The sequence below is a fragment of the Dermacentor albipictus genome, chromosome 5 (genome assembly GCF_038994185.2).
Source record: "Dermacentor albipictus isolate Rhodes 1998 colony chromosome 5, USDA_Dalb.pri_finalv2, whole genome shotgun sequence".
Lineage (NCBI taxonomy): Eukaryota > Metazoa > Arthropoda > Arachnida > Ixodida > Ixodidae > Dermacentor > Dermacentor albipictus.
The window spans coordinates 162,052,974-162,079,356 of NC_091825.1; the positions used below are offsets into that span (position 1 = coordinate 162,052,974).

Below are 26,383 nucleotides of genomic sequence, written 5' to 3' on the forward strand. Positions count from 1 at the left end.
AATGTAAACATACTGAAAGCTGAGGTGTGCCTGACGAGTGTAGCATTGTGATGCTTGCCAACAGCCCATAGGACAGGAAAGGCAAATCCCTGTGCACGCATAGTGAATTCGTCACTACTGTGCATGCTCATTTCGGCAAACTGGCATAACAGATGTATTGCGAGTGCAATATGTGACTGTAAAGCATGTGGCGCGTCTTTGTCACCATAGCTTGAGCTTGGTGAGAATCAAGTGGTTTGATAAATGTACAACAGAGTCAGCAATGGTGGGACAGTTCTTAGAAACTTTACAGCATGCCCGTCTGCCTCTACAATGTAAAAAAAAAATTGGCTTTGATCCAAGAGCCAGATCTTTCTGATCGGGCAACATTCATGCACCAGCTTTGTCAGTTTTTTTATGCTCCCAATACTTGTGCTGAGGTTGTGAGAAAGGCCTGGAGAGAGTATACAATTAGAGAATCATGTACCTCTTACATTGTGGATGTCCTGGAATTGTGCTAACGCATGAACACCACCACGTCTCAAAATGATCGAATGCGACATATTAAAGGCACAAGCACTGTTACCTTATATGCCCTTGGTATGCAGAACCCCAGCACCTTCACCACTTCTAAGGAACCGCTTTATTCTTGCTGAGCTAGAGCTATGGCGAGGAAGAAGCGACACACTACGTACGGATGAGGAAGATGAAGGAAAGCCACATTGCGCTCACAATATCGCTAACGTGGTAGTTTCCCAAAGGAAGCGGTCACACTGCTGCGTATAAAGTGTATGCACAGGGATACTCATGTCTTCCCTGTCCAAGGGATTGGTGGCAAGCACCACAGAGCAGCACTGGCCAGGTGCATTCCAGTTAAATTCTTAATTGAGAAAAGGCCGATTCCACACAAAGCAACGACCTGACACCCTTGCCAACAAATATGTTGAACTGGCATTGAGTTTCAGGTATTTGCGGCCACACATAGGTAAACCAATGGGCAAGGTTCTGACTGGTGTTGTAGAAGTCGCGGGGCGCTTTTTTCGTTGCGACGATAGATCGGATTCATTTACAAGTACTGCTCCAGGAGGGCACATGTAACCGGCAAACAGAGGCCTCAGGAGAGCATTAGATTATAATCAAGGAGGCGGCAGGGTACCCAAAGGGTAGCGGAGGGATCGAAACTGGAAGCAGGTTATGTTGCCCCAACCCACGGACCACCCTGACTCCTGCTTTTTTGTCCGCGAAAGCGGACAGCTGATCTTAAAATGCGTCAGTAAATTCGGGAAGTACGACTTACACACAGCCTACGGGCTTCATAGATATACTACTAGCACGCGCAGGCCTCGGCGAGCCCCAACCCATGGACCAGTCCGGGTTCTAGCTCTGGTGTCCCCGTTACCGATTTGGTGTCCTGGAGACGCCGCCAATAATATGAAATAGTGACACGTTGTTACTAGTAAAAAAACACGATTTAAGCCGCTAACGCTACGTTCAGCACTGCCGCGCCCAACAACTTCTGCAACGCCTGTGAGAACTTCGCCAATCAATGGTTGTTCTTGGCAATACTTCGAACTTGTGAATTTTGTGTACCGTTCATGCTTAACTTTGTAGTGCACTGTGGCTTAATGAAGCACTACGCTTGCGTGTAGCATACGTACACATCTTACCTGATAGACGGTGAACGGGGTCTTGTACATATATCCGCTGAAGAAGAAAAGACTACACCTTCACATGTGTTAAAACACATGCCAAACTTGAAAAAACAGACGTACAATGAACCTCCACACGTTAAAATAGCAAAAGAATCACTTAAAAGGCGAAAACTATTGAAAACTTCGCAAGCGCCACGGCAAGCGCAAATCCGGATGGATGGATGGATGGATGGATGGCGGCTATACCCTTTGTAACGGGCGGCGGCTGGCGCCACCTAGCCTTTTGTCCCCCCCCTCCTATTTTATTATTATTCTTTTTTTTTGCCCAACCTAGTTTTTACTCCCCTCCCCCCCCCCCAAGATAACTATCTAAAACAGTAGAGGAAACATTTTGTCCCCGATTTATGTTATTATCTATCCCTTGACTTCCTCCACCAATCCTCTAGCCTCCCCTTCGTTACTGCCACTCTTTTCTCATCTATTTGCCCTCGTTCCCCGGGAAAACCTAATGCCCCTTCCATATCTGCCTCTGTTCCCTCTGCCTGGGTCGGGCGAAGGGCTGTGCATCTCAGCACTATATGTTCAGTGGTCTCCATTTCTGCTCCGCAAGCTGCGCACCGAAGGTCCACGTCTTCAAATTTATCCCTGTATGTTTTCGTCCTCAAAACCCCCGTCCTAGCCTCGAATAATAGTGAGCTGCCCCGCGAGTTATCAAATAAGAGCTCTCTCTTAATCTCCTGTTTTTGTGACCTATACATTGATAGCGATGGCTTTCCGAGCATTCTTTCTTCCCACATTTTTCTTTCCGTCTCCTTCACCTCCTTTCCCACACTAGAACCACTTTGGATCCCCTCCCTCGGCTGTAGGTATCTATTCCTCAGCTTCCTCGTTCGGAGTGTCCACTTTGTGTTCAAACTTTTCATGTACAGATATTTGTACACTTTTCCTGCCCACCTTTTTTCCTCCAGTGCTGAGAGTCTCTGTTCAAATTTTATTTTACTTATTGCCTCTCTACCTTCAAATGACGTCCATCCCATGTCCCCCTGCACTCCCTCATTAGGGGTGTTCCCGTGTGCTCCTAAGGCCAACCTGCCTACACTTCTCTGTCTCGTTTCCATGCATGCCTGAACTTCCGATTTCATGCACAGTACTGAATTTCCGAATGTGAGGCCAGGTACCATAACCCCTTTCCATACGCCCCTAACCACCTCGTACCTATTATAGTTCCAAAGTGCCTTGTGTTTCATTACAGCCGAGTTCCTTTTCACTTTTTCAATCATGATTTTTTCCTGTTCTTCCAAGTACTTTTTGCCCTCGTTTAGCCATATGCCCAAATACTTGTATTTTTGAACATGATCAATCTTAGTGCTTTGTATTTCCAATGGCTCCCCCCTTTCTGCATTGTATACTATTACCCCAGACTTCTCTCTACTGAATTGGAGTCCCAATTTTTCTCCCTCCTCTCCACATATGCTCATTAGTTCCTGTAGTCCTTCTCGGGTGTCAGCAAGCAGTACTATATCATCTGCATACATCAGTCCGGCTAGTACTTGAACTACCTTCTGCCCTTCCAGCATATAGCTTATGTCGGTTCCTATTGTGCTCTGTTCTAGTCTCTTTTCCATTTGGCTCATGTAGATCATAAAAAGCAGAGGTGACAATGGACAGCCCTGTCTGAGACCACTTCTTATTTTAGCTGGCTTTGTAGTTTCCTCCTCCCATGTTATCTCTACCTCATTATCTGTATAAACTTGTTGTAGGAACTCTATCATCTTTCTCTCTAGACCATATTCCCTCAACTGGCTCCATAACTTTTCTCGGTTTACATTATCATAAGCTCCTCTAATGTCTAAAAAGGCTATCCATAGTGGTTTCTGCCTGGCTGTCGCTATCTCTATGCACTGTGTTATAACAAATAAATTATCATCTAGCCTTCTGTTCCTTCTAAATCCATTCTGCAGTTCTCCCAAGATCTCTTCTCGTTCTGCCCATTCCTCCATTCTCTCCTTCGCCATCTGCATTGCTACTCTGTATATGACTGATGTGATAGTTATTGGCCTGTAGGATTTAATGTTGTCCTTGCTTCCCTTACCTTTGTAAACTAATAACATTCTGCTTGTTTTCCAGTCCTGTGGAACATCTCCCCCTACTACTATTTGTTCAATAAGTTGTCGTAATTTTAGTTTACTTTTCTGGCCTAATATGCTTATCAATTTCATAGGTATGCCGTCAGGTCCTGTCGCTGTTCCCACTGGGACCTTGTGTTCAATTCTGTCCCATTCCTTACTTGTCATCCTTCTGTACTCCTCCTCTAATTCTGTCCTGCTGTTGTCATTATTCTCCATTTCGTTACCCACTGGCTCTGCAAATGCTGCCTCTATTGTTAACCTAATATATTCCTGAGCTTCCTCTCCCTCTACCTTTGTTCCATCTGGCGTGGTCAGTGAGTGCTGAACCACCTCTGTCTTCTTATTCTGTTGCCTAATGTGTTCCCAAAATTTCTTAGAGGCATTCCTGTCTTTTTTTCGTATCTCTAACATCCACTGTACCCCAACTTTTGCTATCTTGGCTTGAATTAATGCCATTGCTTCTCTTTTCATTGTAAGGTATTCCTCCCATTTAGTCTCCACCTCTTCTGGTGTGGCTCCCCTTTTCTTCGCTGCTCTGTGTTTTCTGCACGCTTCTTTGCGTTGCTCTACGGCTTCCTTAACTTCTCGGTCCCACCAGCTTTTCGGTTTATATTTACCCTGCTTACTTCCTAGTTTCCTAATCTGTCCCTTCTCTAGCTCTCGTTTAAAAATACCTATTAACTCGTCGTATGTCCATGCCCTTTGTGGTTGCTTGGATACCATGCTTTCAATGTTTTTCGCCACTTCTTGTAGCTGCCTGTCATTCAATTTGCTCATACCTTTCCTTTCTTTAGTTTCTACCAGTGGTACTGTCCTTCCAAAACTGATTTTGATTCGTTTGTGATCACTCCCCAGGCTTTTTGTACCTTCCTCATCAATTTCCATACATCCCAACCGTTCATACAGCTTGTGGGACATTAGGCAGTAGTCGATTGTCGAGTGGGTGTTATTTCTTTCCCATGTTATTTTCCCATCACATTTAATTTCAGTATTAACTATCACAAAATCATGAGCCTCACAAAAATCTACTAACATCTGCCCTGTTGCATCTGTCGCCCCGTCAAAGTATTCCAAATGTGCATTCATGTCCCCTAGGATGATTATCTCCCGTTTCATAGCTACCTCCCTGATGTCCTTGGCCATACATTTGAAATGTTCTGCATTCTCCTCTTTCGACCCATTCCCCGTTTTCAGATACACAACTCCCAGGATTGTCTCAACATTCCCTACGGTGCCCTTGAGCCACATGTGCTCACTGCAGCTCTCTCTTACCCTTTCCCAGTCCTGTCCCTTCACTAGCGCCCCAAGGCCTCCTCCTCTGCGTTCTTCCCTTTTTCTGTTGCAACCAACCCAGGTGTATCCCGCAATGAATGGTGGCTCTTCCTCATCTCTTAAATGGGTTTCGGCAACTCCATATACCTGAAAATTTTCCGTTTGTAACTGTTCTTCTATTTCGTCCCACTTAATGCGATTTCTTCCCCCTTGCATGTTGATGAACCCCACATTTACTGCCTTCTTCCTCTTCCTCCTCTTCCTCCGTGCTCCTGTCCTGCCCCCCCTCCCCTGTCCTTCATCTTTTAGGTTTTGGCTTGCAGGGTCGCCCTGCGCACCTGCAAAAAAGCCTGAGCCCTACGACCCACCCTCGTTCCTACCTGCCATCCCGCTGGTGTAGTGTAGTGGATGCCATCCGGGCCGAAAGGGGGGAAGTTTTTCCCTCCAATCATTCGGTTCACCTCCACCACATCACACTTCAGGGCTCGCCCCAACTCCCTAATCACTACATTTGCCGCCACTACCTGCTCTTCAATGAAAGGGCCCTGTCCCCTGATCTCTGGGACAGTACACAGGGCAATGTGCACCGCCTCAGAGGCCGCCCTTAATTTTGCGACTCCCTCTTGAATCTGCCTGCCCAGCATTCGCCCCCTATTCTGTAGGACGTCATTCACCCCAGCGTGCAAAATTACTAGGTTTCTTCCCTCACTGTTTTCCTTCAGTCTGCTTTTGGCTCTCTCCGCCACAGCTTCGAATCGAGCCCCCGGCATACACTCAACCTTCACTCTTCTGTCATATTGTACTGTTCTGAGGAGTGCTGTTTGTATTCGCGATACGTTGGAGCTTCCAACGACCCAGACCTTTCGGTCTTCAAGCAAATCTTGCCTCCCTCCTGTCTCTGTCGGCTGGGTCTTCCCTGCCTCCTCGCCTTCTCTGCCTCCTGTCGTCTCTTCCCTCTGCACCTGTGTCGCCCGTGGTCCCCACGTCAACGTGACCGCCCCCGATTCTGCTCCACTGGGCGATCCTCCTGCTACCTTTTCCTTCCGTTCCTGCTGTGTATCCCTCTCCGCTTCTCTCGCTCTCATCTCTTTCAATTGTTTCTCCAATTGCTGCCTTTTCTCTCGCTCCTCACTCCATTTCCGTTCTGCAGCCTCCATTCTTGAGGCCCACTCCCTCTCGACCCTTTCCTCAAACTCTGCGCGTTTCGTTTTTTCTTTCTCCAGTTCCTCCTTTGTCCTCGCCATTTCACTCTTTAGCTGCTTCTCCAAATTCTCAATCATCTTACACAGCCTGCACACGAAGCCATTCCCTTCCGCCTCCGCCACGGTTTTGAATGTCGTTTCATCCAAATAACACCATCGTTCACACCTCTCACACTGGACGAGGTCCCCACCTTCCTCTTTGGCTTTTCTAGCCGGCCGTCCCATGGAATCTCTTGTCCTACTGTTATTTAACCGTGTAAAAACGAGGGAAAAAATTAACTATAATAAAGCCCACTGGGAATCTCTAGAAGAATAAAGGGAGCTAGTAAAATAACCAAATCAATAACCAAAGGGGGAAAAAAAAAAGACAACACACACACACACACAAAAAGCACACTTTTAGCCCTAACTATTAACCCTTTAGTCCTAACTGTTATGTGTTGGCCACGACCTACTTTATCGCCCTGTTCTCCTGGCTTCGCAGTGCTCCAATTCTCTGCAACCTACGTTACTATGCTGGCCCTATCTTCATTTAGATTTGCCGCCGCTGCGATTAGAAATAAAAATAGAAATAGAACTTAGCTGTCGGCATCCGTCCGTCTGGCTCCCCATGTTGCTACGCGCCGAGGTTCCGCGCCGCCATTGCTGCTGATATTGATGATGATCAGGCTGTCCTCTTGCGATCGAGTCGGCAAGCGCGCGTTTCTTTATTCTGTGGAAGCGCAATTGGCGCAATGTAGCCAAAATAAGTAAATAAAAAAAACTGCATCAACTCCAAATACACACACGCAAAAGAAAATAGTCGGGATTCTCTATAGCGACGTTTCCAACCCCTTGACTGATATTTCATACAGCTCGTTGCATTAATTAAAATACCTGCAGTGAATTGTTTTCATAACGCGCAAAAAAAAAAAAATTGTGCGCTTAAGTTTACCCGCACAAACACGCGGCGCAAATTCGTAGAACGCCACCAGTGCAGCCCCCACCCTCCAAGAATATATATAAAAGACTAGTCAATAATAATAGCATATAATTATAACGTGAGCGTCGGTGCAATCAATGGAGAATTCGATTTTATTTGTTATAGAAAATCAAATGCAATGCAGTAAACAATGGATAGAATTCAGCATACGGCTTCCTGGAGTCTAAAAAAAAATCTGCCTTGAAACTTGACATGGTGACGAGGCAAATTGTGGGTATACGATTGAAAATAATTGCTATAATGTGTTTGCGTATGAGTAAGCTTCTCAAAAGGAGTTTCAAGTGTTTCCATGGTATGGCAAGCTTATATCTTGATTCATAAAGTTTTTTTTTATTCATATTGGTCAATTATGTTTAAAAAGAGAATTGCAAATTTCAATGGTTTTGTTTTTTACCGGGGGAACACAGAGTTGAGCCACTGTTTTGAAACAAACTTTTATTTAAAGGCAGTTACAAGTAACGCCAACACCCTCACTCATGACAAAACAACTTTCACTTGCTGTGTCCAGACACTTGGTTCAAGTTGCATGTAATGCTTCATCTCCAAGCTTTGCGTGGTTTCTTAAAGGCATTGTGAAATCTACACGGTGTTTTTATTTTACACCTCCTCATCTCACAGCACAAGATCTGAAATGCGTGATTAAGAAGAATCAGGCCAGCACATATTCACAGAAACGAACTCTTCACAGTGCAGTTGACAAGTGCAAAAATTACAGCAGAAACTGTCAGTCACATGATATGAGCAAAACATAACTGTTCTTTTTGTGGGAAAGCCTCAGTCCCATGCCGACATTAACCCATATGGTGGTCATCACTGGCAATGTTTGAAAGATTTTCATAAATTAGAGACTGAATGTCTGGAGTATTTATCATAAGGGAAGTAGAAACTCACACGTCTTCTAAACAGCACTTTGCAGTGCTAAATGTATGCTGGCTATTGATAGTAATAAATTGTATGACTGTTACAACTGTTAAACAAGACAAAAGCTCAAAGGAATATGAAGGCTTGAAGTGATAAACAGTGTTTGGAGGGGGAATGTAGCTGTAATGAACCTTTTGACAAAGATTTGTCTTCGTCAGTGCTGCAATTAAGTTCTGCACAGCAATCTTTATGCACCCTTAGCTCACTTTCCCACACCGTCAATGTAGGATGAAGAGGAGAATGAGATAGTGCGTAGAACGAAGTTGAAGTGTAGAAAAGAAATGGGGAGACAGTGAAAGAGAAGGTAGGAGCATTGTTGTAGATTATTCTTCCAAGGTTGCTCTTCCAAAAGAAAAAAAGAAAAATATTAAATGTGTAAGGAAGCATTGCCAATTATTATTCTGTCACCGTAAGCACCATAAGGGATGCAATATAAAACTGATCTGATATGTAGAGTGGCCTAAAGCTTTCTGCATAGTCTTTACTATCATTATGACACTGTCTGCTGCAGCCAAATATGCAGAAGTTTTCATTGAGTGCACATGACCAGAGCAACTTATCCAGACTGCACACAACACCACTGCATATACCCTCTATTTTGGTAATCGGAAAAATAAAAGTTTATTCAAATGGGCAATAAAGAACATCACATGGAACACAACATCTAGATCGAATTATGAGGCATGCCACAGTGCGGGACTCAGTATTATTTTGACCGCCTTGGGTTCTGTGATGTGCACTTGAATTCAACTACACGCTTTTTTTTTTTTTCATTTCACCACCACTGAAATGCAGCCACCTTTGCTGGGATTGAACCCGCAGGCTTGAGCTCAGCAGTGCAACATCATGACTACTGCGCTACTGAGTGTTTACACAAATTTATAAGTAGCAAAACACATTGGAGGCTTTTGCACACCGAAACACTACACACCGTCCAATGCGCTTCCTATGTACAGACATACTTACCAGCGGCTCATATGACAAGCATGGAGGCGTGCTCTAACACACTACAATCCAACAGCTGCCACATACCAGAGATAACCACTGGGTCTGTACCTATTTTCACAGAACACTTACCAGCAGCTCATACAACAAGCATGGAGGCATCTCTCGTGCTCTAATACACATACCATCCAGCTGTGACATATGGCTGCACACCACAGACAAAAACAGACGGGCTAATCATCAGAGACCACATGTCATGATTTGTTTATATGCGATTTGTTATATGCGCTCAACCTGCTTCTATAAGGCATGACAGCACAGCACTACTGCACCACTTCTCTCTTCCTAACTGCACTGGAGGCTTGTTACCAGTAATCGTGCCCTGCTGACGTGGTTATCTCTTCAGTTTCTATGTTGCTGTCCCTAAGCTGTTATTTAAGGACTTCCTTTTGAGCTTCAGTGGGCCTTGAAAGGCTAGATGATGGCTGCGACAATCTAGGGTTTTTTGTAGAGTGAAATCTTAACAGGTGCACAACTTTTTTGTTGGCTGGTTCATTTGAATGGTCTGGCATCTTTCTTTTTGGGTCACTTTCACTTTCCACAAGCATGAAAACTGGCTAAAACAAATTGTTTGCCTTCTCAGCCACACCCTCAGAGACTTCACCATCTGATATTGCCTGTCTGACTGAGTCCATTTTTGCTCTTAAGAGTGTTGAGCTTGACACTGCTTTGGCTGCTTCCAGCTTTGTTATACTCCGTACAATGTGCAATGCCCGACTTGCCTCACATGCTTCTTTGGGTGAACTCTCATGGGCCTTGTTGCTGCTAGTTGGATTAGCGATGACCACACAGTGACTGTGCTTGCACACACACTGCGCATTCCTTGCACCTCAAAGGACAGCAAGCACCATCTTTCACTTTTGACACTTTGTATGAGAGCCCTTTAATAGACTGAGATGGCACAGTCCATATGCCATCTTCATTTATTTTGGCACAAGCTGCCATTTCACTGCCAGACCTGTGGTTCTTCTAAATTGTTCTCCGCTCCTTACCCTTTGCCCCTTTCATCATCTGGCTAGCCCTTTTCATTAAAAAATGATTTGTCAAGTCCATGAGGGCAGAAATTAGTTTGTCACCATGCTTATTCTGTTTTCTCTCCAGCATAGTATGCTTTAACGTCCTGTGCTTGCTCTCAAGGTGCATGTTAGTGTTGACAGCTGCTCTAGTCCTAAAGCGATAGGCCCACTCTTGCGGCCTAACTGCATAGTGGTCTTTGAAGTACTTCAGGAAGTCCCTCAGTTTTTCTTCCTCACTAGAAAGGAATTGCTTAAAATAATCTTCAAATGCCTTTTCCGCGAGGAACTCTAAGAGTAGCCACACACTATGGTAAACATGTGGCCTTAGCTGTCTCTCTACACACTCGAGTGTCTTCTTACGCCAATTGTTATCCACATGCTAGGCACAGAGAAGTTTCTGTTTTGCGGCACCCATGACCCTGGACCCTGCTTTGTAGAATTGTGAGGCACCATCAGATATCAATGTCTTAGCGGCCACTTTTTTGGCCATGGCCGACTCCAGATATTTGAAGAATGCTGTCAAAGTTTGCTCGTTCATCTGGTTGCAGATGAAATAAGCTATAGCTACAACTGATGCTACTTTATCTAGCACCAGAAGAGTGGTCAGCTCAAACAGGTACTCTATAGTTCCATGTGTGGAGTCAAGACATACAGTCCCTGCAGGGCCCAATTTTTCTAGTAGCTCCTTCTGAGGCTCTGTCATCAGAACAAGAGCAAAGTCTGCTGAAGAAAATGTACCACTTGGGTCCACTGCACCTTGTGCCTTGTACAGGCGGACAAGTGTTTCACCTTTTTCTTTCATCACAAGCACCCACATGTCTACACTGACAGCGTCATTAGTGTGACAACGTTCAGGAGCAGCAAGGTTAAACTGCCGTTTGATGTTATGCAGGGTTGAGCACTCTGCCAAGTGCACTGGCCTCAGCTTGGATGCCACAGATGTTCTAATTCGCTTTAGAATGGTTTTCATGGGCACACCCCTTTCTAGGTTCTCTGCTACGCTGGCCTTTTCCTTGTCACTCATTCCCAAGTGCTGAATTTCTGGTTTATGACCATAATGGTTTCTTTGATACCTGACTTTTATGGTGGTGCTTTCAGGTGTCGGACTCTGAGTGTTGTCCATTGTGATGGTAATAAATGAAAGACAAATCTTACCAGACCTACAGCTCCCCTGACTTTTCTCCCGACGGTCACCATGACCTTCCTTTTTCCTTGCCTCGCCTGATCTATTACAGTAATAGTGGATCCTTGTCTCTCCACTGGCCAGCTTTTTGGGGTCCCTGGGCAAAATGAACCAGCAGTTTTGGCTACCCTCTTCTTCTGCTTTCCATTCATGAAATTCTGTAATAAAAGCACAAAATAGCATTAGATGGTGACAAGTACTTTGGGGAGAGAGATGCAAACAAAAATAATCACTTTGAAGGCTTTGGACACGGGCTAACGTAGCATTTATTTTACTCCCTCACCTTCAACTCGACTGTGTCATGAGGTCACCCATGATATTGCTCAAATTTCTATTAAAATTGAATTTCAAATATGCAATGCGCCATAACTTCAAAAAATTTATCATATTAGTTTTGTTTTAATAAGAAACAAGTATGAAACTTAAGCATGATCTATGCTCACTCCTTCCTCAATATTGAATCAGACTGTACATTCCCAGCAATGCTGTTACGATAAGACAAAGACGAACTGAGAGCACGTGGTGCAAGCTACGCCCCAGAACAGTGTGAATCCCTTCCCTCAGTTTCTTCTTGAAAAGCTCCTTCTTTTCAAGAAGAGCTTGAATTTTTACTGTAGATAGGGGCTTGGCGAAGGAGTGTTCCATGGTCACGCGGTTATGATCTGGCTTGGGCACGCACCTGGTTCGAAGAGGCAGCATTATGTGTGATTTCAATAAACCAGTTGCTAGTCTGCGTTCGTCCTGTCTTCTTCTACGTTGGTGTCTTTTCCCAAGCGCAGTTTAAGTTCACAAAAAGATGTCTTACCAAGTAGCCTCCTCACACACTCTTCTTAAAGAAAAAAGGATTGCGCGTGCGTCAAATTTGGCTCTATTTTATGAAATCTACAACCAGAGTCCTTCAATTGAAGGACCGTGGTACTACTAAAGAATTTTCCCAAAGTACGCCGGGAGACCAAGCCGCTGACAGCCGCAATTGCAAGTGTATTGCGGTCGGCACTGAGGCGAAGACTGTACCACGCACGCAAGTAGCGCAAAGCAACGTGAGAACGCAGAGCAAATCCCTCCTCTCGTTTAAGGAAAAAAAAAAAAAGAAGGGGGGGAGGGTGCGCGAGCGTCACATTTCGCTCTATTCTATGAAATGTACTACTAAAGAGTTTGCCAACAATACGCTGGGAAACGATCCCGGCGACATCCGCAAATTCAAGAATGGTCCTGGTTCTGCGTCTCTGCCGCATTGCAACGTGCATTGAGGCGAAGACTAGGCCACGCACGCATGTGACACAGAGCAACGTCAGAACGCAGAACAGCTTACTCCTGTCGCTTAAAAAAAAGAAAAAAAGATGTGCAAACGTCAAATTTCACTCCACTTGCTGGGCAGGAAAGCAGACCATGCCAAACGTATGTCATATAGCGCATCGCCGGGAGCGCGCACACATGACTATACTATATATAGATGGATAAACAAACAAATTATATTTAACGAGGATATAAACTTCAACATACCCCAAGGAAATAAATTAGGCACGTGCGCAAAATATACTCTTCGCGAAACAGATGCAGAAAGAAATAACAAAGGCCCGCAAGGTATAAACAACTGCTTTTGGAGGCACACTGCGCAACAAGAAATTAAAAAAAGTCCGACATATAATATTGCGTTTAAACATCATTTGCTTACGATGACTGAGAATAAACTTAATAAAACTGTTCCTCACCCTTATTGTTCCGGAACACAGGTGCACGTAGTCAGCCTCGAAGTTGTGCGCAGCGATCTGGTGCACCGAATACTTCTCCATTGTAGGCAGGGAAGTGCCACATACGTCGCATTTCATCAATTTCTTGACATCCACGGCCATTCTGTGAACGTTCCTGATGTGTTGCAGCATGTTCTTCCTCTGTATGAATAGTTTGCTGCAAAATTCGCAGCGACGACGTGCGCCATTCCGAAGCGGAGAGACGGCGTTTAGAATCACGTGGTTTCTGCGTCATTGCACGCGCTAGGATTGTATGCAGGGAAGAAACCTCCCCAATCACGTGACACACTAGGTATTCAGTAGCCTCATAGGGACAGTTGGAAACCAACTTAGGGAACCAACATCCGGGAACGCAGGGTCACGTGGATGCTGCCTTCTATTGTTCACCGGCCTCAGCCGGCCTGCGGGGAAACGCATGTCTGCTTTACGAAGTTTCAGGGGTTTTAATGGCCTTCCCATGACCCACTACCCCTAATCTAGTACACTACACTTCCAGTGCGTCTGCTGTTCATGAAGTGTGTTTTCATCGACAGAAGCGATGAAGTGTGCAACAGACATGAACAAAGCGTGTGGAGTCTGAGCAGTTCACTCTTCAAAAGTCCGCGGTACAGTTCATTTCGCTGCCAGCACTGAGCCAGTTTTACTCGCGAAACTTCACTGCCAACTGAAGTGAGCGGAGGAAGCGTTTTATTTCAGTTCAATTAAGAATGAGGCTTTAACCACTCCAGTGAAAACGTACGAAATTACGCGCTTATAATTTTATTTTTGTGGTTACCGCCTTATTTAGGTAACATGGAAAGTTTGTTTGCAGCCTCGCGGAGGAGCAGTGGCTGCGGTCATAGAGTTTCTCACTATAACACAATAATGTAGCGAGAAACTCTATGGCTGCGGTTATGAGGAACACTCCGGATGGATGAGATCTCAGTGCATCTTTAGCGGTCTAGTGTTTAAACATTATTATTATTATTTTCTCAAGCTCTGAGCACCCGCAGTCAAGGCCGGTAGGCACCACGAAAACACGAAAGGTGTGTGGTAATAATATAGTTTCCGTATTATATGTGTCCTGTGATAGTTTAATTTCTGAAGTAATACCTCCTAAATTAATTTGTTGTCCGTGGTTGACGAGTTCATTTTGACTTTCAGTCAGTGATGACGTCATACACGTTAGCCTTCTACGTCATCAAAGTGCGACGGAACTAGCTCCACCTACTGCCGCTATACCGGATATGGCGTGTAGTAAACATTTTGATAACTTCAAGACGCGGTTGGCGAGCACTTTGTTTGTGCGTGCACGTTGGTGCGCGAGTGACAGGGTATTTGGTTGGCAAAGTTCAAACACGAGTGGGGTGTGCGAAGTTGTGGTACTTGTGGACTGTTTGCGCGAACGGACCGTACTCGCTTGTTTTGAGTCGGAGCCCACTGGAAGCGTACAAAAATGTGAACTTACCGGTGCCGGGATTACAAAGTCTGTGTGTGGTGAAAAGGCCTAACTTCGCGCGTTTGTGTTCGGCCGAAAGATATCTCGAAACAAATGAAGTGTGTGCAGTGACAAAATCGCTTCTGTGCTGCATCGGTGAGTTCCGCGCGGGATCACAATTCAGTTCGCGAGCCAGTGATCGGTGACAGCGACGCACTCGCGCGACTACATTTTTGTAAGCTGCGAGCTCTGAACGCTGTTTTTTTTTTTTTCTTTCTTCCTTGTCCTAGTAGTGCATACAGTTACCATTTCTATAAGAAGGGTAAAGTTAAACGAAAGAACAATAAAGTGCATATGATAGTTGTGATCTTTCCGCATGCAGGCCGGTAGACCGTTGTCCTCGCACCTAATCAAAACGTGGTACGTGGTTGTGAACAAGCTGATATGCACGACTTCACAGCACCAGAAACGAGGCACGGATATGCGACAAGCTCTAAAATTCTCACGAGCTAGCGCAAACCCCGCAGGCATTTTTCTCTTTGCAAACGACGAAAATGCGCAATGTAGAGTTTCGAAAACGTTTTATTCCCCCCCTATCTGCGCTGTTCGCGTGCATTCGCAGTAAAGTCGACATGCACGTTGTTGACTCTTGCTACGAACTTGAGTGTCACACCACGCACACGTGTTTTTGTGAACCCAGTGTCCGCTAATGCACGTGTAAGTGACGATTTGGGAATCACTAATCTGTCGATTGATGTTTCAAAGACAACTCCTAACGTGAACGTCACGGCGTGATACCACATCAAGCAATGGTCTTGAGGGGCTGACAGTTCGACAAAATAAAGTGCGTTTCACGAAAACCAAGTCTTCATTCTTTAAAAATATGTGCGCGCAGGCATCTGATGTTCACATTTGTTCAGCCCAAATATTTCTCATAATGTGTGGTCTGCGCAAGCCATGAGTTGCTAATCGACGATTGAGAAGGAGTCTGTAATTGTTGTGTAAGTGCAACTTTTTGAATAGCATGTCATAATTTCGCATCTTTATGATCTTTCCCGGGCCATGCACCTGCTAAAAAAAAAAAAAAGGAGGCCACTGAAGCCCTATGACAGTCAAAAAGATTTGAACACACCTTTATTACAAATCGTTTCTTAGTGTTTTTCATTTGTTGTCTTTTTTTCTATTCTGTTTCTCATGCTTTTTAGATGACAACATGGATGTAGAAACATGTGAAGCCTTAACTTCCAATGGTGAAATTGTCGACGAATGCATCAAGGATGGAACGAGCAAGCAACCAGATGACAGTGCAGAGTCTAAAGCTGACAATGCAGGCTCGTCAGACGTGATACTGAAAAACGGTAGCATAACCAATGGCTGTCCTGACACAAGTGCAATGGTTGAAGAAGTTGATGCTGCAAAGTCTGTGAATGGTACGAGTGACGCCAGTACCATGGATGAAGGGAGGCTTACAGACAAGCCATCGTCTGAAGGGGATGTTGTTAGCGTTGCAGAGGACAGCTCTAAGGCTAACAGTGAAGGGCTAGAGTGTGGAGACAGCCAGCAGGATTCAACACCTGATGAGGATACTGAAAGAACTGAGCCCTCTGAGCCTAGCGAAGACTTCCAGCTGCCTGATGGGAAAGGGTCAGACTCTGTGAAGAGCAAGGAGACTAATTCAGGAGACTCAACTCCATCCTCTACTCCACGCAGAACATTGAAAAAGAAGTCTAAAAAGGTCTCCAAGCTCTCCATTATGCATGCCATAGCTGAAAGACTGTCAGGGCAGGCAAAAGGGGACTTCAAGGGTGCTACCAGAACGGAACCAAAAGGTGATGGGGTATGTGTTCTATAACCTATGTTATTGGTGTGGAACGTATATTCGATATCTGCTTGCAAGTGAGTGGGACCTTTCAGTGCTGGCTTCTTCAAATGTGGTTGTGAAAAATCAGTTTAGGCTATGCAGACAGGGCTTTTCTGGACCTTTGGCCTGCTGCCTTTTGGCAGTCTTACTCCTTAAGCATACCTGCCTACGTTTACTATTGTAAAATGCCATATTTCTAGCGCTTGTTTACGATTGTCGTATTGACACCAATAATCTTAGATTTTTCATGTGTTTTGTTTAGGGCTGAACCAATCTCAACAGAATGCAAGTATATAGGCGTCAAGCGATTTTTCAGAGCTTCGCTTTTTGGACCAGCTCAATTCTTCTGACCTATCGACAGGAGCGCCACCAATATAATGGCAGGCAGTATTTTGACTGCAATTTCATGAATATTTCACGAATAAACATCATGAACATTTCTAGTTTTCTCATGCAAATCATTCTCTGATGGGCATATAGGAGGAAGTGTCCCTAACAAAAAAGACAGGTAATTTTTCTAATATGTATAAACAGTGTCCGTCATCACTAATAAAATGACTTTAATATTTTTCACAGAATTCTAGTATATTTTGGCTAAGCGGTATTATTTCTTACATTTTAAGGTTGGCAGGTCAGCTATAGCCATCAATAAAGGGGAAACGAGACATCCACCCAAACGTAGCTAAGTGCTACAAAGGAAACCCATACAAGTTCCTCGAAAGAAAAGCCTTGCAGTTGAAGAAAAATTTGTCCTGGTCTGGGACTTGAACCCCGGACTACCACCTTTCTGGGGCACTTGCTCTACCATCTGAGCTAACCAAGCGGCTAGCAAATGGCAGGGCGAAGTCAAATTTGTCAACAACTCGAGGCAAAGGCACGAGTTTGACGTATAGTTCTGCGGAAACCCACAAGGTGGATAAAAGTAATTAATAAGGGGAAATGAGACATTCACCCAAACGTAGTCAAGTGCTACAAAGGAAACCCATACAGGTTCCTTGAAAGAAAAGTGAAAGGAAAGAGCGGCTGCCCCGGAAAGGCGGTGGTTCCGGGTTCGAGTCCCAGACTAGGAAGAATTTTTCTTCAACTGACAGGCTTTTCTTTCGAGGAAGCCGTATGGATTTCCTTTTGTAGCACTTGGCTACATTTGGGTGGATGTCTCATTTCTCCTTATTAATTACTTCTCTCCACCTTGCGGGTTTCGGCAGAACTATTACGTCTGCTATAGCTATGTTTTATGAATATGTGTCTGAGGGACACAAGACTCCAATAAGTTGCCTTGTGAACATTTGGTGGTCTTATGGCCATAAAACCACAACAGGCATTTCGTTTACATGACTGGCCAGTCACGTTTGTTTTGAAAGCTACAATTGTTCCGGTAATCTGAAGTTTTGTTTAGGCGATGTGCACGGAAAATCTTTCGTACTCTTTTACTTCGGATCCATCAAGTGCTCTTAATATTACTGGGATGCAGAAAAATACACTATGCTGCTTCATTCTTCATAACTTATTCTGTATAAGCAAGAAGTTGCCCAGGAATTCTGCACAGCTGCCATGCTTTCAGGAACACTGCAGACTGTCAGCTCCATTTCCTGTTAGTTTAATACTGTGGGGCACAGCAGATTGCAACTGTCGTGTTAATAATCACAAGATACTTAATCTTTGTTATCACTCGTCACTTTGATGTCATTATTCACCTGGAGGATGCTCATTGCCATAGCGAGCATATTTTCATTGTGGAGTTGCTAATCTATTCTTCCTTTTTTGATAAGCAACAGGTGACATGTATTAATAAACTGGGCAATACAAATGCCACAGGGAAGTGGCTGGCATCACAATGGGGCATTATACCATTTTTATTATTCCCTGCTTCTCTGCATTACGTATTTTCCTAACTAATGGCGACACCAGTCAGGGTTCAAATGAAGACAAGGTGCGAGCTGCATGTGCTGGGCCTTGTATCTTGTGCATGCATTCATCTTGAGAGCCACATCTATGTTTTCCATGTCATAAGACAAGCAAACTGTGCTTGTACATGCTGATTGCAAAAATGACTGTGGCACTATTAGCTTGGCAACCTGCCTTGCAGGAAAGCTAGCTTTAGAATTATGAAATGGGTCTGGTGATATAGATCTTAGTTCTTTAATGTGGCCTTTTCACAAAGCTGTTGGACTGCTGCTGTTTTGTATGTTGCAATGAAGCCAGGGGTAACTTTACTCACATTTAATTGTATAATTATTTGTGTGCATGTAATCATGTGGCCATGAGTGGCCAAGCAAAGTCACTGTTTTGTTTATGTAGTAGTTCCATTTAATCAAATTTAGTTGAACGAAATTCTGCTGCACTTTGCTGTGTTGCTGCTATCTTGCAAGCCATCTTGAATATCGAACGTTCTTATGCTCTGGCTTCCCATGCATTTGCAGGAATCAAATGCAAGTGACAGTACATCCGAGGCAATGGATGAGAGGTTACCGCAAGACTCTAAAGGTCAGAGTATTTTATTTCACCTGGTACAGTGGTAACAACTTACTGGACAATAGTGCCTGTCCACTGACATTCTTATTTTAGGGCGCGGTTAACAGCATCAAATGTCTTTGTAGGGGCAATAAAGATGCATTTTTGAGTTAGGCTGGATTGTTAAATCACACTTCAGGTAACTTGGAATGGCAGTCTTGGTAAACCAGAAAAAGTGAATATGAAAGGCAAGCTTGAGGATCCCGTGCTAGCTCTTTGTGATGTGAGATTTGAACAGTGCGTGCTTTGGATTAGGCTGCCTTCTTTATAAACAAGGATTGCACTACATTCTAAAAAAAGCAATCAACTCTCTATAATATGCTTTGAGACCACTTTGTGAGAAAAAACAGCCTAAACATGCTAAAAAAATATGTGGTGTCATACTGACGCATCAGTGCTGTAGTTTGGGTACAAAATTCAGGAACGGAAAGTTTGCCATTCATCTTCTCTGCTCAATTGTAAATGACATCTAGTTCATCTGTGTAGGTACCAAGCTGTCAATGTCATTTTTCTTTTTGTCTTGCATGCATATGTATAAATTGCTTGTTGAGAGATTGCTTTACATTAGATGACCACGTCGTACTGTGGTAGCATAGCCTAGCTTTGTGGTGCCTCTGGCTCGGTGTAGTTGCCTGAACTGTAGTTCTCCTTTACAGAGTTTTCTGAAGCAGATCAAAAGCCAGCAAGCCCTGCGAAAGAAAGTGGCTCTTCAAAGAAGTCTGGCAACACATGTGCTGTTTGTTCTGCTGTATGTACCTTGTTTACTTTGTGCTTTTCTTTGGCATTGCAATCTCTTTGGGAAATTCAAAGTATACCAGTGACTTTACTGACTGACGTTTAAGTTGAGCTTTTATAAATTTCCATTTTGCAGACAATTTAGTGCCTTGTGCTTCCAGTCAGTTTGAATGTGTACATTCACGAGTTGCTTGTCATGTCAGTTTCTTTCCAGCAACTTTCTTGTCATTACAGTGGCACCTAGGCGGCAAAATGTAGGCGCAGGGTGCCTATTTTGTACCTTGTTGCTCCCTGCTTTTAACTCCTCTCTGGACCCGCCGTGGTTGCTCAGTGGCTATGGTGTTAGGCTGCTGAGCATGGGAGGTCGCGGTATCGAATCCCGTCCACAGCAGCCGCATTTCGATGGGGGTGAAATGCGAAAACACTCGTGTATTTAAATTTAGGTGCATGTTAAAGAACCCCAGGTGGTCGAAATTTCCGGAGTCCTCCACTACGGCGTGCCTAATAATCAGAAAGTGGTTTTGGCACGTAAAACCCCATAATTTAACTTAATTTTTAGCTCCTCTTTGGAAAGACATGCTGGCTCACTTGCTTACTTCAGGTGCAAGACAGACAGTGCTGTTCCACAGAGAATGACCTGTTCTGCCAACAGCAGCTATCCAAAAAGTTTCCTATAGGTTTCATTTAAGGTTGCCAACTCTCAAGTGGACAAAGTCGTGATGGGGAAGTCGGCTGGATACAACCGACCCTGTCAGTCTGTACGATCGACAAAGTTGCACACATCTTTGTTTAGTCCTGCTATATCGATATTTACATCAAGAAAGGCACAGTAGTTAGCTGGCTAACATGGCTACCAATACAGATAGAGTTCATGATCTGTCAGCACTACTAGACATGAACAAAAATGGAGAGACGATCACAGGCGCTATCAACTAAAGCTTTAATGCAAACATACTATGTTGGGTCACCAAAGTGGAGAAGAAAAAAAACCAAGACCTTGTACGACAGCACCATACAGCTCAGGGATGATTAGCACCAATTTATTCCGAGTCTGGTTGTTGCGCTGACAAATCAGGAACACATTCCAGTTCTCCCAGATCTTGCTGCTTGTACAGCTAGAGTTATTGTGAATGGTTAGAGCATACAGCATAACTAGCACCTAGACAGAAACGAAATGGCTTTTATGTTTATATCAATGCAACAGAATGCAAAATAGAAAAATGCACAACTGACTTGTCTGGCATTACAAAAAGGAAATTTGGCTAAGTGTTTGTTATTCAGTGGAAAAGAAAAACAAAAGTCGGGCCATTTGGCCATCTCGACTGGGTCATGTCAAGACTTGGAACATTTGCTTAAAAGTGCAGCACTGGCAAGACACTGTGTGTGTGTAGCATTGTGTGGGATGGTGCATGTATCTGTCTTGTACCAGGAGAAAAAATTAGAGAAATTTACAAGTCTGTACATACATATATAGTATTTTTCTAAAATACTGAAGAACTTAAAAAGGCAAATATTAAGTCACGCTAAAGTGACAGATTAGTGCTCAAGAAACTCTAAGGCGTCAGTATTATTAAGAACAAAGCCTTAGTAATGGAGAAATTGAGGTAAATGCAGGGTGCGATTAGAGACTCCCCCCGAGACATTCAAGTACTTGCCTGATGACGAAGGCACTCATCATTTAAATTCTGTCACTAGTGCTCAACCACTGGTCATAAAAATATCATTGTATTGCATTATAAGACGAAAGAAAATGCTACTTGTCCAGTTCAAATTCATTTTTAGGAAAAAGAACTCGTTGACGTGTTTACCCTTGGCAACAATGCGGGCGGTCAAAAGGTTTCATTTTTGCTCGACTCTGCGTCGCCCGTGCTTTCAAATTTCAGTAGTTTCGTTATCACTTAGAGCACTGGTATTGCTGGCTCACAAAACTCGCGCAAGCTGCAAGTAGTAGAGAATTCCACTTCCATGTGTTGTCGCAGGATGGTCAAATGGTCCATGTCACTTGACCAAAAGCAGCTGCAGCGGCGAATCCACTGCTCTGCCTTGGCTCAGATTCTTCATGGCTTCACATTTGTGTTTCGTTCGAAAAACCATACGCCTTCTGTCGGGTGCTGTTTTACTCACCGAAGGCGCAAAGGGCCCTGTTGGTATATGCAACACCGCCACTCCCCAGTTGGGTGGTGGGAGATTTGAATTGCGGTAAAGGTATTCGGACCTTTTATATGGAATTTGCTTGTAAACTAAGTCTTTTCTTGGCACGAAGCAAACATTGGGAGGTTTCTGGAGTGGTATTCAAACAGTCCACGCCAGCTTAGTATTTGCCTTTAGTGTCCTGTTAAAGCAAAGGCATGAGCAGCAAACACTGGTGGCATTATCTTGTGGCGCTGAGTTCACCATTATTCAATCAGTACTCACATTACTGTAATTACCATGTTCAACTTGACTGCTCTTGTAAAGGCAGTGGCAGCAATAATAATTAATGTGTGGTAGCTCTTTTTTGGCGAGAGCACACATGTAGCACATAAAAAATTGTGTTGTAGTTGAACAAAGCATTGAGAAATATTTCTATAAGGACTATTTCTGCTGTCCATGTCTCTGGCGTTCCAATATTCTCCAAGTTATAATGGACAGTTGACAACTCTCTAACGCTGCACCCAACTCGTTGGTAAAGAACAATGTAAACTTCCTTTAAAATTGTATTGGCAAATGCCCATACAGTGTTAAGGGAAGCTCTATCCTTAATGTCTGTCCTTTACCTTAATCGCTCTCCATGAAGGGCCCCTCACCAGGTCACATCTAAATTCTGATTATGCCATATTTTGATGGGGGCGAAATGCAAAAACACCCGTGTGCTTAGATTTAGGTGCACATTAAAGAACCCCAGGTGGTCAAAATTAATCCGAAGTCCCCCCCTACGGCATGCCTCATAATCAGATTGTAAAACCCCATAATTTAATTTAAATTTTGGTTATATGTTGGAAGTTGTTATGTGCCCTTTAGGGAGTGTTCCACTGCAATAATTTTTCATATTGGCTCTTTAATAGCAGAGATAGAAATATTTTAGTGCTGCGAAACCATGATTTCAGGAGGTGTGCATCAATGCCAACACAAACACTCTCACGACTTGTCCCCTGTCTAGCCTCTGCAAGTGAAATTTCTTCCTTACGTTCTCTTATACCGGAGTTGGAGGATTGCATGATGCAAATGTCACAGGCTCTGCCTTCTTTCTTTTTTTTTCTCGCTTTCTTGCTGCACGGTGCACTTCTGCTGACAATCTCGTGTGCGTGCTGTTGCATTTGTCTCGTTTCACGCGGTGCACAATTTTGTGTGCTGTGCACGAGAACACCTGACTAATAGTATAGGTCAATGCTACACGAACACTGAGGCAGATGCAAGGAGATCACAGAGCACGATCATGTGCTGGAACACCATAGAAAATGACATGGTTTCGCTCCCTCCACACCCAACTACACAACATGGAAACAAGCAGCAGAAATGGAAGTACAGTCGGGTACACTTATAACGATACCGGTTTTAACATATCGGTTATAACAATGAGAAGCTACTGCACCGTCAACTTTTGCGTGTTTTGCATGATGAAATAACCTGCATACTACGATGCCCCGATGCCGCATTATCGGTTATAACGGTGAAGTCTGGCTGCTTGGTGTCTGAGCCGAAAGGTAGTGAAATGTGAAATCCTTGAAAAGAAAAAAAGAAAACTACAAATTCGAGCCACTGCATGATGGTCCGCTGCTCGAACGGCTGCTGCGTGCTCATTTTCCAGCCTTCTCCGCGCGCCTCTCTCCCGTCGCCCTTCCACCTCTCCGAAACACGAATGGACCGTGTCAACTGCGCTGCTCGCATCTTGCTTGCTGGCTCCTCATTTGGCGCAGTTCTGCAAACAGCGTAATCGCCTGTGTTCGTCTTTGTTGGTTGCATCGAAATCGTTCCTGGCCACGTGGTTTCTCAGCCTCTTTTGACTCGCCACCAAAACGGAAGATGACTGACCTGCCGGGTGATAATTAGCAATGCATGACATGTTGCCGGGCAAAAGAAAGCGCACGGCTATAGATTTGGAAACTAGGGCTTTTAACCAATAGGCGGTCGTCGCGAACGTGCTTGCATTGGATAGCGACAGCAACAGTGATGACGCGATAGGGCAGGCTGCCTCAACGTTGTAATCACAGGAGACCCGGCAAATGATTCAGTCCCTCTGGGGCTTCGTTTTCACGAGGAACCTTCCGCTGCACTACGTGGAGCACCTGAATACCATGGAGAAGGATGTTGGCAAGGCTGACGGACATAGGGTTTTCTCGTGCAAGGCAATGCGACGTACGTGGCGAGATGCTTGTGGCAATCTCGCCTCAGCGTTTCTTCTGGATTTCTCAAGCTGACAGGCTGCCGTTAGCAGCCTGCTCGCATATTTTAAATGGCCCCTTTTGGGCTCACCAAAGCGCTGCCTCAGCGGTGCTTGCATATCGCTTGCCACCCAGAACCTCTCTTTGTAGTTATAGCAGTGTCAGTACTTAACGCCGACAGCCACGGCTTGTTACATGGGATCAGAGCGTCCAGGAAGCAGTTAAGCGAGTGAGCACAATCAGCAGCCAGATGGAGGAAGGTGGTGGGGAGGGGCACTGGCCTCCCCACCATTATAGTTTGCCAAGATCAGCTATGCCATCCCCCTATTTTGATTTTATCATGCAACCCGGTTTTGACGATTATCAGTTATAATAATGGAATTTTCATGGCATCTGAATATTGTTATAAGTGAGTTTGACTGTACATCTCTCGTGCTACAGTACAAAGTACAACAAAAACATGCAGGTATCCGGTTTGCACTTTTTATTATTTTTCTAAACTTTAATTCGTGTATTGAAGCAACAGATTAAACAAATAACTGATGGTGCCTTTAATAATTCTTGAATTTGCGTGTCACTATGAGCGATGTCGCAGCATTGCCATGTACGTAGGCGCTGTTGCGTACTCTAGGGTAGCGTATTTTACTGCTGCCGAGAAGTAGCGGCGCCTGCCTATCAAAGCTCGACCGACGTTACTTAATGGGTAGCGTGGCGTTGTCGGCGGGCTGCAGGCATGCGGTAGACCATGGCGACCTAGCAAGGGCGAGACGATTTCTAGTGTGAAACTTGCACGGTTTATTCAAAGGTAGATGAAAGAAAATGAGAAGAGCATGAAGTGATTAAAAGTGCATTTCGGAGCCCCTAAATAGGCTCTCTAGAATTGTGGGCGGGATCTTGCTTCCGTCAATGTCACGTGACCGGCACAGAAAGAGGGCCCCTCCTCCTCTGGTTATACAGAGCCTGCTGAAAGGAAGAAGTCGTCCCGCCTCCCGGAATTGTAGACGTCTGTCCACCTCTTCTGTGCTTTGTGGGTTCGTGGAAGTTCTCTTCTAGGTCCAATTTGAGGAAAGGGCCTCTCTAAACTCGCACACACACACACACAAAAGAGGCTCTATACTGCGGGGCTTCCGGCAGACAGGTAGACACTCGAAATGGTCATGGCGAATTAAGAAGTCACGCTTCATTTTGACGAGGCCTGGTGGTAGAAGGTCAAGTGAGAGAAAGTTCTTTTTGCGCGAGATGCGGTACGCTAACCATCGCAGGAGAAGTCGCCTCATTTCGACGAAGCCTGGTGGAAGAAGGTCCTTTCGCCACGTGGTGTCAGACGCCAACCCTAACAGCACACTTGCGTGATTTATGTTGACTCTCTGGCTGGGAGCACAGTGCCCAAGAGGGAAGGGCAAGCGGCATTTGGTTTGAAATTGAAGCTCTTTCTGCAGCATGTAGGAATGTAATACTTGGCAGACACGATTGTTAGTGTGCATTGTATGCAGTGTGCTTGTCAGCTCAAAATGGCTAGACCTGGTGAGGCTTTTTGTTCATAGCAAGAAAACGTTGCCAATCTTTTAACAAGACTTCTGTGAATACGTGAGCCAAGTATTGTTGCATTGCATGTAGGAGGGAATTTGTAATCTTGTGTCAAAAGCAGTGAAAGACCTCTTGGTCTCTCCTTCCCATGGTCTTGATGCAGCAGCATCACAAGCAGCTGGACCCACAACAGCACTTGGCTGATTTCGTGATTGTGAGAGCATTCTCAATAAAATAATTATCGCACATTTAAGGTAAATAAATGAAAAATATATACATATATGTCTGCAACCTCAAAAATACAGAAAAAACATTTCATTGTTGCACTACCAGTCTCGAATCACAGCTGCGCATTGCTGCACCTGCTGCATGTGGCCTCCAAGATTGAAAGTGTAGCGTAGATACTGCAGCTGCCATGGGCCGTTTTGTGTTCAATCCTTGGATGGGGCCTACAGGGCATTGCTCCCTTGAGCCGACTTGCCGTTTCCTCTGCGTAGCTCACTGCGCGCTTGTCAAAATTAAAGAAGAAAGCCACTAATCTATTCGATAACTTCATGTAACTTTGCTTGTGCTTGAAGGATTCGAAAAATTGTTGCAGCAGGAGATTAACGAGGCGACGTAATTTAATAGTGATGTCATTCTTTGATTAGTTCGAAAAGTGTTTCAGGGCCCCTTTTACCTCTCTCATCTTATTTCTCATCCTCTTTGCTTCCTACATGATGCCTGGTATTTCTATGCAGTGCATCTCTGCTTTAAAGAATCTTGAATATTTCTTGTTTTTCTTGAAAGCAGTAGTCAACAGGAAGCTATTAATATTGCCTTTTTGTGTGATGTTGGCTGTGTGGCAGAGAAGGCCCAAAATACATGAAGTGGCATCAC

General features: G+C 44.4%; 2 protein-coding genes and 1 long non-coding RNA gene across 5 annotated transcripts in view; 1 reads left to right on the forward strand and 2 right to left on the reverse strand.

Annotated features, from left to right (window-relative positions):
• Nucleotides 1-5,337: 5,337 nt before the first annotated feature.
• On the reverse strand, nucleotides 5,338-6,459 carry LOC139060352 (uncharacterized). The gene has a single exon (XM_070539469.1). The coding sequence runs from the start codon at nucleotides 6,457-6,459 to the stop codon at nucleotides 5,338-5,340; it is 1,122 nt and encodes a 373-aa protein (XP_070395570.1).
• Nucleotides 6,460-7,631: 1,172 nt separating this feature from the next.
• Nucleotides 7,632-13,411, reverse strand: LOC135908860 (uncharacterized). Its single transcript, XR_011514689.1, has 2 exons — nucleotides 13,054-13,411; nucleotides 7,632-11,499 (listed from the first exon to the last, which is right to left on the reverse strand). It is a non-coding gene; the product is annotated as an uncharacterized lncRNA (long non-coding RNA).
• Nucleotides 13,412-14,336: 925 nt separating this feature from the next.
• The window catches only part of woc (without children), a 120,721-nt gene continuing 108,674 nt past the window's right edge, over nucleotides 14,337-26,383 (forward strand). For 2 of the 3 annotated variants that reach the window (XM_065434508.2, XM_065434510.2), the window contains exons 1-4: nucleotides 14,337-14,665; nucleotides 15,715-16,346; nucleotides 18,791-18,854; nucleotides 19,538-19,629. In XM_065434508.2, the coding sequence (XP_065290580.2) occupies nucleotides 15,723-16,346; nucleotides 18,791-18,854; nucleotides 19,538-19,629 (780 nt within the window). In that variant the 5' untranslated portion in view covers nucleotides 14,337-14,665; nucleotides 15,715-15,722. Of the gene's footprint in view, nucleotides 14,745-15,714; nucleotides 16,347-18,790; nucleotides 18,855-19,537; nucleotides 19,630-26,383 lie in introns of all 3 variants that reach the window. The other variant, XM_065434509.2, reaches the window with a different exon arrangement.

Excerpts from the sequence above, each read along its gene's own strand:
- LOC139060352 (XM_070539469.1), bottom strand. The coding sequence starts at position 6,459 with ATGGGACGGCCGGCTAGAAAAGCCAAAGAGGAAGGTGGGGACCTCGTC.